Source organism: Vicugna pacos, chromosome 27 (assembly GCF_048564905.1).
Source record: "Vicugna pacos chromosome 27, VicPac4, whole genome shotgun sequence".
Taxonomy (NCBI): domain Eukaryota; kingdom Metazoa; phylum Chordata; class Mammalia; order Artiodactyla; family Camelidae; genus Vicugna; species Vicugna pacos.
Genome location: NC_133013.1, coordinates 7,891,147 through 7,908,480, shown reverse-complemented (window position 1 = coordinate 7,908,480; position 17,334 = coordinate 7,891,147). Strand labels below are relative to the sequence as shown.

Here is a 17,334-nt window from a genome sequence, read left to right as displayed (position 1 = left end):
GCGACGTCTCAGTGATGAGGATGGGGGTGTGCGCATCCCTCTAAGGAGGAGCAGGAATGTCGGGACAACTGTGGCACCTGATCGGGGCACACTTGATACCAGCCTGGAATGCCTCAGGAATGTGACCATTTGGGGCCAGATTCTGGGTGACGATATTGCAACCCTGGATAGGGTAAGTTTGCCCTAAAATGTAAATCCTGGCCACGCCCGGCCCCTCGAGTCCCTGCGAGGCAGCTCTGAGAGTGACGGGGCCCCCACCCCAAGTGGCCCTGGACAGGCTCCCCGGGCAGCGCTGACGGCCGTGCTCTCCCCGCAGACACCATGCTCAGGCACCTGCGGGCCACGGACGCCATGAGGAACTTCTCGGAGTTCCGGCAGGAGGCCAGCATGCTGCATGCCCTGCAGCACCCCTGCATCGTGTCCCTCATCGGCATCAGCATCCACCCACTCTGCTTCGCCCTGGAGCTCGCCCCGCTGGGCAGCCTCAACACCGTGCTGTCCGAGAATGCCAAAGGTACCACCATGCCCAGAAATTTCCACAGGGGGCTGCCAGCCCAGTCTAGCCCCTGGGAGGCCCAAGACCCATAGGGAGCAGCGCAGGTCCCTGGGGAAGCTATCTGGGGCCAGGCACACCTGCCTACGGCTCACTTGGCCAACTCCCTGCGGGTGATAAAGGACCCCACCAGGTCTAAATGCCGGTATTGGCAAGCCTGGAGGAGCTCCCAGTCTGGAGTCAGAACCGTGTTCCAAGACTGGGTTCTTTGCCATAATCCAGGAAGTTGCTGAATTTACTCATCTGTAAAGGAGAGTGATTATAGCCCCGCTGGGAGGGCAAACAAGAGCATCAAAAGAAGCAGCCCAAAAGCCCACCAGTCACATAAATCTCTTTGTCCAAAACACATACACGTGGCCACTGCTGTTAAAACTCTGAGATCCTGAGGTCAGTTTTATCCTATCTTATTTTTTAACCACATTTTAAAATAATTTACCTTGAGAAATGGGTAACTAAAGAGCAGCCAGAGGGAGAGAGGTAGCTGTCTTTTGACTCAGGAAGAAAAATTAAAATGCAGTTAAAATCAATCATGCCTCCCTTAGTGGAAGAGAACTTTTTAAATGGAGTTCTTTTTTTTTTTTAAACTGAAGTACAGTCAGTTACAGTGTGTCCATTTCCAGTGTCCAGCACGATGTCCCAGTCATGCATATACATAGATGTATTCGTTTTCATATTCTTTTTCATTAAAGGTTATGACAAGATACTGAATGTAGTTCCCTGTGCTACACAGAAGAAATTGGTTTTTTTAATCTATTTTTGTGTATAGTGGTTAACACTTGCAAATCTCAAACTCCCAATTGTTATGGAGTTCTTACACTGGCAACTCACCTCTTGACCACTGGCAACCTTGACCTGAGATGAACTCTAGGAATTTTGAAGCCTCGCTCTGTTAGGAAAAAACACCAACCACTGCAGGCGTGAGATACTGTGAACGAAGCTGTGACGACAAGCATTTCTAACCTAAATCACATTTACTTAAGAAGGCTGTTCTGTGTCTCTTCTGGTATCTGGCCCATAGAATGTAAAGCATCTGGGGAGACAGAGGTAAGAAAAGAAGACAGTTGTTACAATCATACTTTGATGTTCTTGTCTTTGCAAGATTCCTCCTTTATGCCCCTGGGACACATGCTCACCCAAAAAATAGCCTACCAGATAGCCTCCGGCCTGGCCTACCTGCACAAGAAGAACATCATCTTCTGCGACTTGAAGTCGGACAACATCCTGGTCTGGTCCCTGGACGTCAAGGATCACATCAACATCAAGCTGTCCGACTACGGGATCTCCCGGCAGTCGTTTCACGAGGGCGCCCTAGGCGTGGAGGGCACTCCCGGCTACCAGGCCCCGGAGATCAGGCCTCGTATCGTGTATGATGAGAAGGTACACACCCCCACCCAGCCGGGCCCCCTGCGAGGCCAGCCAGGGGCACCTTCAGCTTCTGAGCTCCGAGCCCCGCCCCGCCCTGCCCCTTGCCCTGCACCCTCCACCTCCTCACCCCCAACCCCTGGCAAGCACACTTTCTTCCCTCTCCCGTGATCCACCAGGAGGCGCTGACTTGAGCCAGAAGGGCACAGAGGCCCGTGTCCTCCTAGTAATGGAACGAGTGACTTCTTAACTTCAGGACAGTGACCTAGCCTCAGAATTCTCCAACCTTGATTGGGAAACACAGTTGGAAGCCGTGCACAGTGAACAAGAAGTCCAAGACAAAGATGGGTCCCGATTTGGGTCCCAACCCTGTCATTTAGACGTGCACAATGGGGGCAGAGGCCCAGCCTCACAGGGGCTTGGGAGGAACAGACAGATAAGGATTTTACCAGGTTCCCGGTCACACCAAACCGCAGCATCACCGAAGCCAGGAGAGGAGAGTGACTTCGGCAGGACGGGCATGGCCTCCTGGGCAGCCATGTGGCCAGGCTTGGCTGAGATGTTGGCTAAATGTTTGCCTTCTGCCCCGAGAACTGCTTGGTAGATCCAGGCACGCACACAACTTCAAACCATCTTACAAGGCTCCTCTTGCCCCCAGTGTTAGCCCTGGTTAGCCCAGCAGTGAAACTCCCCTGGCCTGTAATTTCTCACTATTTGGTGATTGGCTGGTGGGTCATTGACTAATTGCTTTAAGAACCACCCAAGCATGTGTGGCTTAACTTGGCACCTGTGGCTATTAACCGAGATAGAAAAGGCAAATCAGAGTGACAAAAATAAGCTTCTTAGTAGCAGGCGACGACAGACAAGTTATCTCAAAACTAAATTTATAACAGGAACCTTCGCACTGAAAACTCTCAGATCTGTCTCAGCCATTCTCCTGCTAAAAAGTTGTTTCTTGACCCTCACAGAGGCCCATGTAACTCTCTCCTGTCTGGGTCTTTTCATGACATTTAGAGGAGTCAAGATACTGTGATCTGGGAGACTTTCCCCTTTTTATGATTTGCATGTACTGCTCTCCCACTGCCAAGCATGTTAAAGCCGAGGGTCTGCATTCTCCTGCCTTGTCCTGATACCCAAGGTAAAGGACCATGGCATTCTTAGGGCCCTTAATTAGTGCCTAATAGCAAGTTCTCAGTATGTATTGAGTGGATGGATGGAAGGAAGGAAGGAAGGAAGTATGGGAGGATGGATGGTTAAATGGACAGAAAGACATTCAGATGGATGCTCGTATAGGAAACAAGAAGATAGATAAATATGCAAAAGGACAGGTGATTCAGGTGGATGGAGGGATGGATGGGAGGGAGGGAGGTAGAAAGGGAAAAAGAAGGACTGGAAGATGATTGTCTAACGGGACAGAAGGATGGATGATCAGATGCTTGGTGGGATGTTTGGACAGGTGCGAGAGATGGATGGATTGGTGAAACTGATTTTCATCCCCCTTTGGGCAGGGCCCACATTTTCCTTATCTAAAGTGTCTCGCAGCTCCCTCCAGCTCAGGGCCAGCTTGCAAAGTCGGCTGAGCCCAGGCAGGGGACCTGACTTGACTTGCCCTTCTGCCCAGGTAGACATGTTTTCCTACGGGATGGTGCTTTACGAGTTGCTGTCGGGACAGCGGCCCGCACTGGGCCACCACCAGCTTCAGATTGCCAAGAAGCTGTCCAAGGGCGTCCGCCCGGTGCTGGGGCAGCCGGAGGAAGTGCAATTCCACCGACTCCAGGCCCTCATGATGGAGTGCTGGGACACGAAGCCGGAGAAGGTACCTGGGGGCTCAGAGCCTGGGGGCCTGGCACCTCCTGCCAGGTGGGTACGCCCTTCAGCAAGGGTCTACAACAAAAGGGGCAACCCATTTCTCTCTGCTGGTTTCTTCTACAAAGAGATATTTCCTGCTTCTGATACACCCAGTTCATTTGCTTTGTGTGGGTGTCACTCTCAGGAGAAATGAAGTTTCTTTTCCTCCTCCACTTTTGTGTGACATCATCATGCAAATAAAGCACAACCCTTTAGAGAGATCCAGTCCCCGTGCAAGAGCAGAGAGAGTGTCCGCATCTCTTTTTAAAATAATGGAAAGAAGATCTGCTCATGAGAAGCAGGACCCACATTACCATTTTGAAGCTAGTTGTTTTTGGAAGAGGCCAGTGGTTTCAAGGTTAAAACTCATTTATCAGATGAGATGGTGCTAGTTTAATATATTGGGAGTAAATGAGGTCTGAGAAAAATTCTTTACAAGATCCTATGCCTCTGGGCATGGGGATTGGAATATCAGAGTTTAGGCTGACCTGACCACCTGATTTTGAGTGGCCATGGACAACAGTGACCCAGATGCCAGGAAGGCCATGTATCTGGTGTCTGAAGTTGTTTTGGCCTCTTTTTGTGATTGGGTCCTGAATAAGCAGATTCCACTTCTTCCTCCCTGGTTCAAGGCTGTTAGTTTTGTGGACAGAATGGGCATCGATGTGGTTGTAAGTGACCCTTGCTCACCACCCCGTTGGCCTCTCTCCCTCAGCGACCGCTGGCCCTGGCGGTGGTGAGCCAGATGAAGGACCCAACCTTCGCAACCTTCATGTACCAGCTCCCCTGTGGGAAGCAGACGGCCTTCTTCTCATCCCAGGGCCAGGAGTACATGGTGATCTTCTGGGACGGGAAAGAGGAGTCCAGGTAATGTCTGAGGCTTACCGTGCCCCGTTGGTTCAGGGTGGAGGGAGACCATGGACTTGGGGGGCAGTCAGGGATGACTATGGTGGAAGATGTTTAGTGGACAGTGGGTTTAAATCTTGATTGAGTCCGCTCCAGGGACAAAACAGTCCACCTGCACACAGACATGCACGGGTGGGTTTGTGGATAAGAGAAGCAGAGAAAAGCTGGTGTCTGCTGGGGGCACAGGGCTGCAGGGGGCACAGGGCTGCGGGGGACACAGGGCTGCGGGGGGTCAAGGGAGGGTTTTGTTTTACGATGGGAGTTACTTGCAGCTTGATGGTAGGGTAGGTCAATGATGCTGGGGGTCAGGGAAAGAGAATGGATATTGGAGTGGACTTGCTGAATAGAGAGGAGGGAAGGGGACCTGGGCCAAGCAGGAGGGGTGCCCTTAAATAAGGATTCACGGACCTCCCCTTCTAGGTGCATTTCTTTTTCTCAGTGAAGTGGCAGGAAGGACAAGGACATTGGGGAAAGGTTTTGCATATTCGAGGAGAATGATAGAAAGGCCAGGAAATTGGAAAGAGAGCATAGAGAACTTTTCAGTCTCCAGAAAAGCACCACCCTGTATGAGACCCTTCAGTTCTGGCCAGAAATGTGGCTTCTCCCACCTACCTAGTGTGACACCTTCAGAAGCAAGAGGGCACTTCATGGCATGAATAGTCTTCTAGCACAAACACTTGCAGGTGCTAAAATCTGATAAGGCTTAAATCAAGCAAAGCTGCAGATACCGTGAGATAAACGGAAGGGACTTTGCCATGTTCCTTAGGTGGTCAGTGTTGGTGAGGTTTACACAAGGTTTTAAACCACTGGGACTGAGTCTTCTGACATGAGACGTCATAAGATGGCTCTGAGAAGCCATGACCTAAATAAATAAAAATAAATAAATATATGTAAAAATAGATATATATGTATGTGCATATGTGTGTATACATATATGTGTGTATATGTGTATATATGCAGTCAGTAATTATAACGTTGGTGGCAGTGTTGTTATTTTAAGGCACTGCTTATAATTGTAGGGTAAACTTAAAGGGCAACTGTATTGGTTGCCATGCATTGTACCTTGTGATATTCAGCATGCAGGATATAAAAGATAGGTTGAATCCTATAGTGCTGAATTTAAATTTGATGGACTTTTGAGTATTTTATCTTTAAGGAAAAATGAACTCATTTCCTACCTCGGTTGAAGAGACCTAGAAACAATGACTAGCCAAATACCAGTGAGCACCCCTGGGAGGCAGATGGTGGAGTTTAAGTGCCAAAGGGAACCAAGGCTTGTGTAATGGAGAAGTGGCTGAGTCCAGGTCTGGGGCAGGAAGTGGGCCAAGAACATCCAACACATCAGAAACAAGGATGTCATCAGAGACTGCTGAGGGTGGACAGTAGGGACTCGGTTGCCAACCTGAAGAGGTTCCCATTGGCCGAAGATAGGGCAGCCAAGATCAGTAAGAATAACATGTCAGCAATGGACTGAGATACAGCAAATCGTTTAAATGCATGAGTTTCTAATGCTACTTAATAAAAATAATAATTTTTTAAAAAACTGTTTTCAATTCAGAAAGCACCTCATTGATCATTGCTGGAGGCTCCCAAGAAGCAGACACATTATTTTGAAAACTAGGCTATACAGAAAGAATTAAGGTTTTATTCTGCCTTTCCTATGTGAACTGTGCCCCAAGGTAGTTAGCAAAAGAAGTGATCAGAGAAAGTTTCTCTTTTTAACATAAATGAAACTAGTTAAGGAAGAAGAAATGCTGAATTAGAATGTCACATTGTGCCGCCTCTATGGAAATAATGTATGTAGGCAGTGATCGGTAATGGTCCCCAAAGGAGTGAGAACCAGGTGTTTTGTGCCTCCCAACAGAAATACACAGGAAGTATTCTTGCCTAAAAAAATCAAACGGAATCTCAAGATCAGGGGCCAGGGAGGGAGGTGGATGACATCCTGGTGCGGGAAGTCCACCGGACACCCCTGGTGTCGGCAGCACGTGACCTGGTGGGGGAGAAGGAGAAAGTGGGAAGGAGGACCTATCCAAAGAGACCTAGAGACATAAAAACCAGTGGACATGTGGCCGTTCTTTCACCACTGATTAAAGCAAACAGAAAATAGTGGCAGGGGAGCCGGAGAAGTTTGAAGACTGGGTATTCATGAGCTACAGGAATTATTTTCTCTTTTCTTAGTTGGGGTTGTGCATCGTGGGTGGGTTTCTAACCATCTGTCACAGATAAGTGCAGAGACATTATAGATGAAAAGATGATTTGGGGGATTTGCTTCTTAAGAATCTGGGGAGAGGAAAAGGTGGACGTGGATAGAGATGAACCAACGCAGCCATACAGCAATAATTACTTAATTACCATGTGATGGGCACCCAGGCTGTGAAATGCACTGTCCAGAAAAGCGAGAAGGTGGGAAGGGTTGATAACTGGGGCGTGGACCCTCCAGTGTGAATGACGACACGTGGTTTTCAAACTCCTTCAAGAGCGCAGCGTTCCAAAATAGCATTGCTTTTGGTGGAATGTCACAGTTTCAGAAGACTGGGAAATAGAGGCACATTTTCTATCATGAAACAAAAGCCCTCTTACTAATGAAGAGTGTAAATGTACACAGAAAATAAAATTGAAATGCTCGCCAGTGCGTTCAAGAACAAAACTTGAGTATCATCTCCCAATTTTCCTATCAATGCTTATTTCTTCAACAGACTCTGGAAAATCTTTCAAACAAGTAGAGAAAATTTAAAAATTATTATCTTTTGATTTCAAGGACTTTTACAAATCCATAGGAAAAATACAAAACTCTCAATAATAAAATCGGCAAGGAACATAAATAAGCTTTGAAAAATGTCAACAGGGGACAATCAGCATATTTTGTAGCATTTGAACCTGTAGTAATCGAAGAGTTGTAAATTCCATGTACGAGATTCCTTTTTATTTTTTTGCTTAACATATTGACAAAGTTTTTTTTTTTCAAAGATAATAATGAACGTTGCTGAGGGTGGGTCATACCTTACTGGTGAGCGTGTACATTTGCACATTGGTCCAAAAAACAATTTGGCAGTATTTCTCAAATGGCTTAGAGATACTGATACCCTTTGACCCAGTAATTACATGTCTAGGAACCTTTCCCAAGGATGCAGGGATGTTGGGGTGCTCACGGATGCTTCTGGGATAAACCCTGCTCCACCCGCCGAGAACACTCCTTGACCTTCTCAGTCTTACAGACTCACCCAAGGTGTCCGGGGACAATACTCAGGGACCTGAAATCTCATCTCCAGTGGGAAGGGCGAAGCCTCTCTCTGTGCTGTGTGAGACTATCCGTGGATTCAGGAAGGGAAGGGGGCGAGAAAGCAGGGCGGATGTGCAGAAAACAGGACACCTATAACAAAATTCTTGTTGAAGGGAATAGGGGTATGCTATCCTTTAAATTTCTCTAAATTTTTAATTTTTTTCAAAGTGAAATGTAAAGCTATTTATAATATCCTAGTTTGATTTTTTTTCCAACATGTAGGAAAAAGCCTGGAAAAAAGGGGGAGGAAATATAAATTCGAAGGAAGTTTTCAGATGTTGATTTTTCACTCATCTCCCTCATCTGCAAATACATGTGATCAGGCAGCACTGGCAAGGGGTTTCCCAAATTGATGGCAGGCGTTTTCCATTGAGAACTGCTGTCCACTCACTTGACTTATTCTGCTGGACTGGGGAAGAGAGCTGTGTGGCCTGGGTAAATAACAGACCCCCACCCCAGCGTCAGTCTCGTCTCCAGGCAGTGAGCTGGCTGGGCGCCCCCCGAGGACGGTGGGAGACAGCGGTGCTTTGGGGTGAGGGTGGTGGGTGTGGTGGTGAGTGTGCGGCTGCTCCTGTAAACAGCAGCTTGTTAGTTCTCAGAGCACTCATGCTGGGGGATCCGCTTTGAGGCCCCCAGTCTACTTAGAAATCCCCCCACCTTGTCTCTGGTTGACCTGGTGTACTTTCCTATGGGGGGCAGCTATGGCCAGTGGGGGGGCCGGGAGTGGCCTTGATGCAGGTAAAGCCTCCTGGTGTCTGTCCCTTCATGCTGTGGGCCCTCAGAGTTCACAGAAAGAGGTGGCTCTTTCTTCCCTTTGGGAAGGTCCTTCTCTGCTTGAATGTTCAAGTGTCACCAAGCAGGTAGGACCAGGCTCTGCCCCAGCTGTGAACAGTCCTTGAGTCAGAACATGAGAATCGGACCCTGGGCTCGAAGGATAGATAAGGCCCACGGCTGATGTCCTCCTCCAAGGCCACCCGCAGGCCAGGCCGGGGAGAGGGAGGTGGCCCCTGGCCATTGGGAGCTGACTGCACAGTTGCTGACTGCAGGAACTACACGGTGGTGAACACGGAGAAGGGCCTTCTGGAAGTGCAACGCATGAGCTGTGCGGGAATGAAGCTGAGCTGCCAGCTTAAGATTCAGAGCTCTCTGTGGACGGCCACCGAGGTAACCACCCCCCTGCAGGGCTCTCATCGAGGTGGGTGACACCAGTGCACAGCACCCGGGGGGCCAGATTTAGCAACCAAACATGCAGGACACCCAGGTACCTCCGAATTCCAGATAGAACCCCAGTCTACACCTGTGAGACCCCCCAATGCAATGCCAGCCTCGTGTGAACAAGTAGCGTCTCACCAGGGACACCTGCCTGGTCCTTGGTTGGCAGCTGGGATTCAGCTGTGCAAAGTGTCAAGTGCAGAATCCCAGCAAGAGGAGAACCCCAGGAGGCTGGTGCAGTGACTGGTTTTCTTCTAACACTGCCAAGTGCTCACGGTAAATCCACTCCACTCTGAGGCTTTCGTGCAAAGAGCAGAAGGCACGAGGAACTGCCTTCTGAGAAGTCCAGAGAGGAAGGTCCGAACACAAATGCTCTGAAGCTCCTGGGCGGGTGGTATACATTGGCGCAGCCTTTCCAGATGGCAGTTGGGAAGTATGGTTCAACTCTGCATCACCAATTGCAGAAATATCCTTCACGCACATAAGCCTCAGTGATTTCAGTTTTAAGAATTCGTTCTAAGGGAATAACCAAGACATACCCACACACTCAGACAGGCAGGTGGATAAGAATGCTCACTCCAGTCTAATTCATAGTCATGAAAACTGGAACAGACCAAACATCTAACAACAGATGAGACACATTCTGGTTCACCCGAGTGACACACACATCACTCCCTCACGGACCGGACAGGACAGGGCCCTGCCTGCAGTGACCATCACGGGAGAAGAGGAGCGTGGAAACAGCAGAGGAGCGTGGTCCTGCTATTGGGGGGAGCGCAGACACACACGTACCCACAGAAAACTCGAAGTCTGTGCCCCGAGTCCCAGAGGTGATTTGCTCTGGTTAATGGATTATGGGCAATTTTATTTTTCTTCTTTAGACCATTCTGTAGTTTGCAAACTTTCTGCAAAGAACAGAAATAGGAAAACAACCAACCAGAAAGCCTCAATACATGTTGCTTTCCAAGGTGTAGAGGGACTCCCGAGATCGAGTGGGCCCCTGGGAAGTGGCGGGCCTGCTCCGGCCCGGCTCTCACCTTGGCTGTCTGCCCCTGCAGGACCAGAAGATCTATATCTACAGCCTCAAGGGCATGTGTCCCTTGAACACACCCCAACGGGCTTTGGACACCCCGGCCATCGTCACCTGCTTCTTGGCAGTGCCTGTTATAAAAAAGGTGAGGTTGAAAAGGGGGGTGCACAGCTGTCTGGTTCTCCCTTCCCTGTTCCACTGAGCAGGTGGGGAGGGGAGCGAGGCCACACCCTCTTGGACCACCAAGCCCAGATAACAGTCACCCTTAGAGAGCCAGGAGACCTGGGCCATCATGAGTGCCTTTGGGGTTTCCGAGAACCTGGTGACCAGTCAGACTAAGGGCTTAGAGGGAAAGCTTGCATTCTGCATGCAGATACCATAGCCCTGGTGCAGGGGGGGTGCTTCTTTGGTGTAAATGGTGTCAGGGAGCAGTTGCGTGTGTGTCCTTCCCCTTCTGAGGGTCTCCCTCGGTCACTCAGTCACCAGGCCCTGGCAGCCCTCACCTTGCGTTGGGTGGCCAGCTCCCCTCCTGCTCCGGCTTTGCCTCCTCTGGAGTGCTGTCAGTCCCAGACCTCAGTCCCTCTTTGTCCATCATGGCCCCAAAGACCCATGTCCTCAGCTTCCAGCCCCTGCCTTTCTCAAGTGAATCCCCCCTGCCCAGGGCCCAGGCAGTGCTGCAGCCCCTCCGGATGAGACCCAGACCTGCAGGGCCAGCCAGGGCTCCCCCCTGCTGCCCCCTCACAGCCCTCCCTACCCAAGCACCACACTCTGAGCCGGCCCTTCCCTCCAGGAATGACCCCACCACTCACACCTCTTCCTATTCAGTTCTCAAGATCAAAGGTCATGACCCCCACTCTGAGAAGCTGGCCCTCCCTTGCCCCAGCAGCTCGGGGGCATCCCCTCCCCACTCCTTTGGCCTCCGGAACCCCTTTGTGGGCCCTGAGGCTCCTGTTTGTGTAGTAGGCAAGCTCCCTGCTGAGGGGTCATTGTTGGTGTGGCTTTGTTGAAACAATGTTGGCTGTCATCATCCAATCCCAGTTTTCCCATCTGCAAAATGGACACAGAAGGGATCAGGAGAAGGATCACTGGGTTTAACAAACCCAAAGCTCTGGGCCAGCGCACTGGGTAAATGCGAGCGTTATTCTACTTCCTGACAATCGTGAAATACGTGCGCTCTCCTCTCCACCCCTCCACAGTTTCATTTCTTTAGGGAAGGGAAAAAAAAGTCTTAAATCAACCTTAGAGTCATTTATGACTGTGGCCCCACGGGCGAGGCTGGGCAGCTCGGGACCTGGTCTGCACTGGAGGGCAGGAGAACGTGACACAAAGCGTTATTTAAGGCCACCGCTGGCCACAGCCCCAAGCCAGGGCAGGACCGCCTGCATGACCAGGGGGAATAAAGCCTGCTCTGTGCGGAGCCTCCCTGCCAGGGTGCCTGCCTCTCGGAGGCCGTGCCGCCCCGTGGCCACGGATGGCAGCCCCTGCATTCTTGCACGCGCACGTCCACGCCCAGCCGCGACGCGGGGCTCACCTCCTGCCTGGAGCCCGGAGCCAGGACTCAGATAGAGAGAGACCTTGCTCCTGTTTGCTTTGGCTGCTTTCTTTCCTCGAATCCCAAAGATGGATTTGGATAAACGTTCTTAGGGCTTATTGACCTTGCTGTTCAACTGGAGGCTGGTTCGCCTGTCACCCTGGACAGACCAACTCCCCAGCTGCCAACACGAGGCTTTCTGACACCCACCCTCACTGGGACAAGCCCTGGGTCCCACTCTGTCCTGGCTCCGGCTTTGTTCCCTTGAACTCTCCCTGACCCACCGCAGCCTTGCTGATCTAGGCTGCAAACTCTCCTCCCTTCCCAGCTCTACGCAGACGCCCTGGGGAGGCCTGGACTGGGCCCAGCCTTCAGCGGTCTCTGCAGCTTTGGCCTCTGCCTGGTGACCTCTGGTGGCTGTAAAGGAGCACGTGCTTCATTGTGGGGGGCGGGGGAGGGATCGGCGTGGGAGGGGGGACCCTAAGGACCCCACCTATGTCAGCTGGACCACAGGCGCTTCAGAGTAGATGTGGTAAGCGAGGCATGTGGCACAGGGGCCAACAAGTGCCTCCAAGAGAGGGTTGAGTTGGAAGCAATTTCTTCCAGAATCAGCTCAGCAGGCACATCTTACCCACTTGAGCAGAAAACCAGAGGAGTCACAGAGGTGAATGGGATGTCACCCTTCCTGGTGGCAGGCCAGCACCCTGGGGGCAGTAGTGGGCACGCAGACCCAGGCCTGCTCTCCTGGAGCACCCACCTAGTGGAGGTGGCAGGCAGGAAGCCGAGAGCAGACCCACAGACCCACAGGGTGCCCACAACTCCTGTCACCTTAATGAGCAGAGTTCAGGGGAGGGAGGGAACCACGTCCCACCTCCGAAGGAGATCCTGGTCACCTGAAGACAGCTCCCTTCTGCTTCCCACTCGGGAGTCTTGCGCCCACTGTTTCCTGGAATTTGGGAGACGCAGGGCATCACCTGTCTCTGTCCTCTCCCTGCAGAATTCCTACCTGGTGCTGGCGGGCCTGGCTGATGGGCTTGTGGCCGTGTTTCCTGTGGTGCGGGGAGCCCCGGACAACAGCTGCTCCTACCTGTGCTCACACACAGCCAACAGGTCCAAGTTCAGCATCCCAGATGAAGACGCGCGGCAGAACCCCTACCCCGTGAAGGCCATGGAGGTGGTCAACAGTGGGTCCGAGGTCTGGTACAGCAACGGGCCGGGCCTGCTGGTCATCGACTGTGCAGCCCTGGAGATCAGCAGGCGGCTGGAGCCCTACTCGGCCCCTTCGGTGGTCACGTCGGTCGTGTGCAGCTCCGAGTGCCGGGGGGAGGAGGTCGTCTGGTGCCTGGACGACAGGGCCAACTGCTTGGTGATGTACCACTCAGCCACCTACCAGCTGTGTGCCCGGTACTTCTGCGGGGACCCCAGCCCCCTGAGGGACGTGTTTCCCGTGTTCCTGACGGGCTCGGAGCCCCTGGACAGCCCTGTGATCTGCCTGCCGGAGCCTGAGAAGGACTGTATCGCGGATGTGAGCATCATGTACAGCGAGGAGCTGGGCACACAGATCCTGACCCACCAGGACTCGCTGACCGACTACTGCTCCATGTCCTCCTACTCCTCGTCCCCACCCCGCCAGGCACCCCCGTCCCTCTCAAGCCTGCCCTGCTCCCCGGCAAGCTCTTCCAGCGTGCCTTTCTCCACCGACTGCGAGGACTCGGGCAGGCTGATTGAGCCCACTGCGGGCTCTGACAGGTCTGAGCACGACCTAAGCCCTGTGGACGGCGAGGCGTTCAGCCAGCACCTGCAGGCCGTGAAGATCCTTGCTGTGAAAGATGTCATCTGGGTCCCCAGGTGGGTTTCCCGGCAGGGGGCTCCGTCGTGTTCTTGCTTTGGGGGCAGAGTGAGGGGAACCTTAAGATACTGTTGAGACCCATCGGGAGCTGTTCCCTCTCTTCCAGAACCAGAGGGATCTCTTTAGTAAATCTAAGAAGGGCTGCACGAAAGCCCGTCTGCCCTCCAGAGAGCTCAGGGCTCCACGGCGGTGAGCCGCGGTCAGGTTTCCTACTGGGAAAGGGCTTCTCAGCCCCGCGGCAGGGCCCCCTTGGTAACGCAATCCATTTGCAGAAACTGCATTTGTGGCTGTGCCTTTCTGCACACCGGCTCCATTTCCCCCCAAGAGCACAGCCCTGGACAAAACGCTTCCCCTTCTGGGTTTTGGTTTCTCAGGCGCGGTGGAGATGTTATCGTCATCGGCCTGGAGAAGGATGCGGGCGCCCAGCGGGGCCGCGTCATCGCCGTCTTAAAAGCCCGCGAACTGACTCCGCGTGGGTAAGACTGAGGGCAGCTCCTTGAGGTCCTGGGGTGTGGCATGGGGAACCGAAGCCCCACTGCCAGCTCCCTGCACGATGGCCACTGACCTTCTGTCCTCCACAAGTAGACATGGCAGCCACCACCGTGGCCATGGGTGGGGGAGGAACAAGATGGGGCCCTGTAGGCAGCTGCTGGGGGATCAGCAAATAGCAGCTGAACCAGGCATCACCCGCGGGTCTCGGCTGCCTGTTTCTGGGATGCCCAGTGCACCTGTGGATCACGTGCAGGTGTGGAGATGGGAGGCTGGTGCCGGCCCGTGTTCCTGGAGTTGTCAGGCAGCCAGCAACATCCGCACCCCTCACTTTGTCTACTGAGCCCCATGCAGTTAATCCCCCTTGTGGAGAAATCCCATTCGGCCTGCTCTCCCTAGAGCAGGAGGATGACAGTGGAAATGTCTGTGGCACTGGAGCCAGTAACCTTGCCCCGCCAGTGATTCTGGAGACAAGATCTGAGTTTGCTGCTGAGTTTGTGGGTGGCAGGAGTTCCCAGATCTCAGGGCAGGCTTCCGGGGGAGTAGGCTGGTCTGTAGACCTCGGAGTGCCCACCATTCGTGTCCCTGAATGTTCCCTTCGTGTCGTTTTTCCTGTTTGCACCCCGTAAGCAGATTTGCCAAGATCCAGGCACACTCACCACAGGGAGAGAGCAGCCCGGCAGCCAGCAAAAGGGAGGCTGTGCCTGGCCTGAGCCTGCTGGTTTTTTGAAATGCATCTGAGATGCTCCCTCCGCAAATAGCTACCAAGTGCTCAAGACATGCAGGGCCCCGAGGAAGCCGAGGCCCCTGTGCATCCCAGTTGACATGCCGGGCTCGGTGCCAGGCAGTGGGCACTGGGGACCGAGGGAGAAGGTTCAAGCAGTGCGTGCTCAAAGATGGGCCGCACAGCCCTGCAGAGGCCTGAGGGAAGCTTGGGGTGCACGCCCAGATCATGCAAAACAATCCACAGCCTCAAAACAGTGTCTGTAGTTAGGATCTGTTGGTGCAGGTTTTCTACTAACACACTGCCTGTGTTTCCTATGCCTGTGGAAACGGAGAAACGGAGAAGAATCACACCAGGGCTGGGCGGCAAGGGGCTGAGCTAAAGCTCAAAATCTGTCATGGACCATCGATGCCCATGACTTAGAGTTGATCACACTGTCATCTTCCAGCGTCTGCAGGGGATTGGTTCCAGGACCCCTGCAGATTCCAAAATCTGAGGATGCTCAAGTCCCTTGCGTATAAGATGACACAGTACATACAGTTGGCCCTCCATAGTCACAGATGCCAAACCTGTGGACATGGGGGACTGGCCATTTTTTCTGGACACTTTGGGGTCTGAGTCACATTACAGAGGATTCCTGCTCTGTTGTGAACCTGAAACGATGCCCTTGGCCCCTCTAGGAAGACCTCTGCCCACGGGCTGGACCACCAGAGAGAAGCAGGGCATCCCAGCATGTCAGCAGTGCCAGGCTGGGGTACACAGATGCCCCCGAGCCAGGCTTTGTTCTCAGAGACAGTGCAGGGTGAGGGTCCCTGACCAAGTGGGGACCTCTGTGGGTTTTCTCAGACCCTCTCTTTCTCCAGGGTGCTCGTGGATGCGGCTGTGGTGGCAAAGGACACAGTTGTGTGCGGCTTTGAGAATGAGAACATGGAGTGGTGCCTGGCTGTCTGGAGGGGCTGGGGCACCCGGGAGTTTGACGTTTTCTACCAGTCCTACGAGGAGCTGGGCCGGCTGGAGGCCTGCACGCGGAAGAGAAGGTAATTCCTGTGGAATGAGCGCTTCTCAGACCCGGCCAGCCTGGGCCAGTGGCCTGGTCCCTCCACCTGCCACCTGCCACCTGCAGCCCGCAGCCCTCTGAGGACCCAGAAGGTGGACTGAGTTCTCCGCTGAACCAGTTGCTGCTAAGAAGTGCTGAGAAGTTCCCACCCTGGCGGTGGTTAGTGAGTGCTCTGTTTCTAGGGCCGAGTTCCCTGAATACTCACATCCCCCGGTGCTGGTTTTACAGCCCAAGGGAGGACAGTGGGATCCGATGGGGAGGAACTCCTGCCTCCTCTCTCCACTTTCAGGATGGCATGTGGTGCGGCAGGGACCCCATGCTGGGCTAGATCACACAAAGCAGGGCTGGGCCTTCCCAGTGTAATAGGCCTGACCATCTTCATCCCCAGGTCTGGGGTGGAATTACACTAGAGGCTCTCAGTTGGGAAGCAGTTTGAGGCAGGGAGGGAGGAGGGCCGTGACCCCTGCCCCTTCCACCCGGTGGCCCCCAGGCTCTCAGCGCATTTCACAAGCTCCAGAATCCCTGGGGCCTGGGGCCCTACTCTGGCAGGCTGAGATCAGGTGTCTCCTGCTCTGGAAAGTCTCTGTGTGAAAAGCCCCAGAAAGACCCCAGCCAGGAGCACGGCCCAATCTGGGGAATGAATGAGTTCCTTTAAGTGACAGGCCCAGGAAGCCAAGAGCCAGCACGGGGCTGAGAGCACCGACCAGCCTTTATATTCTTTTGCTGACAAAAGGCAGGAGAGGCTCCATCAGCAGAACTTGAGAAGGGGCCTGTGTGTACAGCTTTGTGAAATAAACTTGGACGCAGCTGGAGCACAAGCCCTGTTTATTTGCACATAATCATCTTGTTTATCACTTTAACAAATTAAGTCCTATCTCAATGGTTCGGCCTCTGATAGGGAAAGCACATCATATGGGGCTTATATCAAATTATGTATTTGCTAAACGTTTACTGCACACGGCAGAGTAAAAAAGTAACATTGTTAACGGGGGATGTCTGGGTACCACGGCAAGAACTTTTATAAATTATGCACACCCACGTGTGAACACAGGCGAGCACGCGTATTCACATTGTCACCGAGAGTAAATGTTTGAGGCTGCTTAAACTGAGAATGGGAGTTGGAATATGAGACCAGTTCAAGCCTTTGATCTTTTTCTAAAATTAAATGATAACAATCAAACTTAAGATTTTGCTGAGGTATGTGGGCAAATGTGGGTCCTTTTGTCTGAAAATAAACACTCTCTCAAGAACGCAGTCATGGCTTCCGTCTGTGGAGTGTGTGTAGTAACAGCACGGGCTTCACCCGACCCGGGCCCTCTCCCTGCCCGGGGGGCAGTGGCGGCCCCTTTTCGGCTGCTCTGGAGCAGCTCCCGTGGGCAGAGACGGCCTCTGTCAGTCTCCCACTTCCTTTTGGTGGCCTGGGCACCGAGTCCGAGGGGTCTGAGGGTCTGTGCCTCCTGCCCACGTGACTGCCGTTGGTCACCTTCACC

At 52.8% G+C, this 17,334-nt stretch overlaps 1 protein-coding gene across 2 annotated transcripts in view; it reads left to right on the top strand.

Annotated features, from left to right (window-relative positions):
* The window catches only part of LRRK1 (leucine rich repeat kinase 1), a 119,326-nt gene extending 102,228 nt beyond the window's left edge, over positions 1 to 17,098 (top strand). For both annotated transcript variants that reach the window (XM_072950682.1, XM_072950681.1), the window contains exons 26-34: positions 317 to 514; positions 1,653 to 1,930; positions 3,537 to 3,731; positions 4,479 to 4,630; positions 8,999 to 9,116; positions 10,223 to 10,339; positions 12,723 to 13,573; positions 13,949 to 14,050; positions 15,651 to 17,098. In XM_072950682.1, the coding sequence (XP_072806783.1) occupies positions 317 to 514; positions 1,653 to 1,930; positions 3,537 to 3,731; positions 4,479 to 4,630; positions 8,999 to 9,116; positions 10,223 to 10,339; positions 12,723 to 13,573; positions 13,949 to 14,050; positions 15,651 to 15,828 (2,189 nt within the window). In that variant the 3' untranslated portion in view covers positions 15,829 to 17,098. The remainder of the gene's footprint in view (positions 1 to 316; positions 515 to 1,652; positions 1,931 to 3,536; positions 3,732 to 4,478; positions 4,631 to 8,998; positions 9,117 to 10,222; positions 10,340 to 12,722; positions 13,574 to 13,948; positions 14,051 to 15,650) is intronic.
* The last annotated feature ends 236 nt before the right edge of the window (positions 17,099 to 17,334 follow it).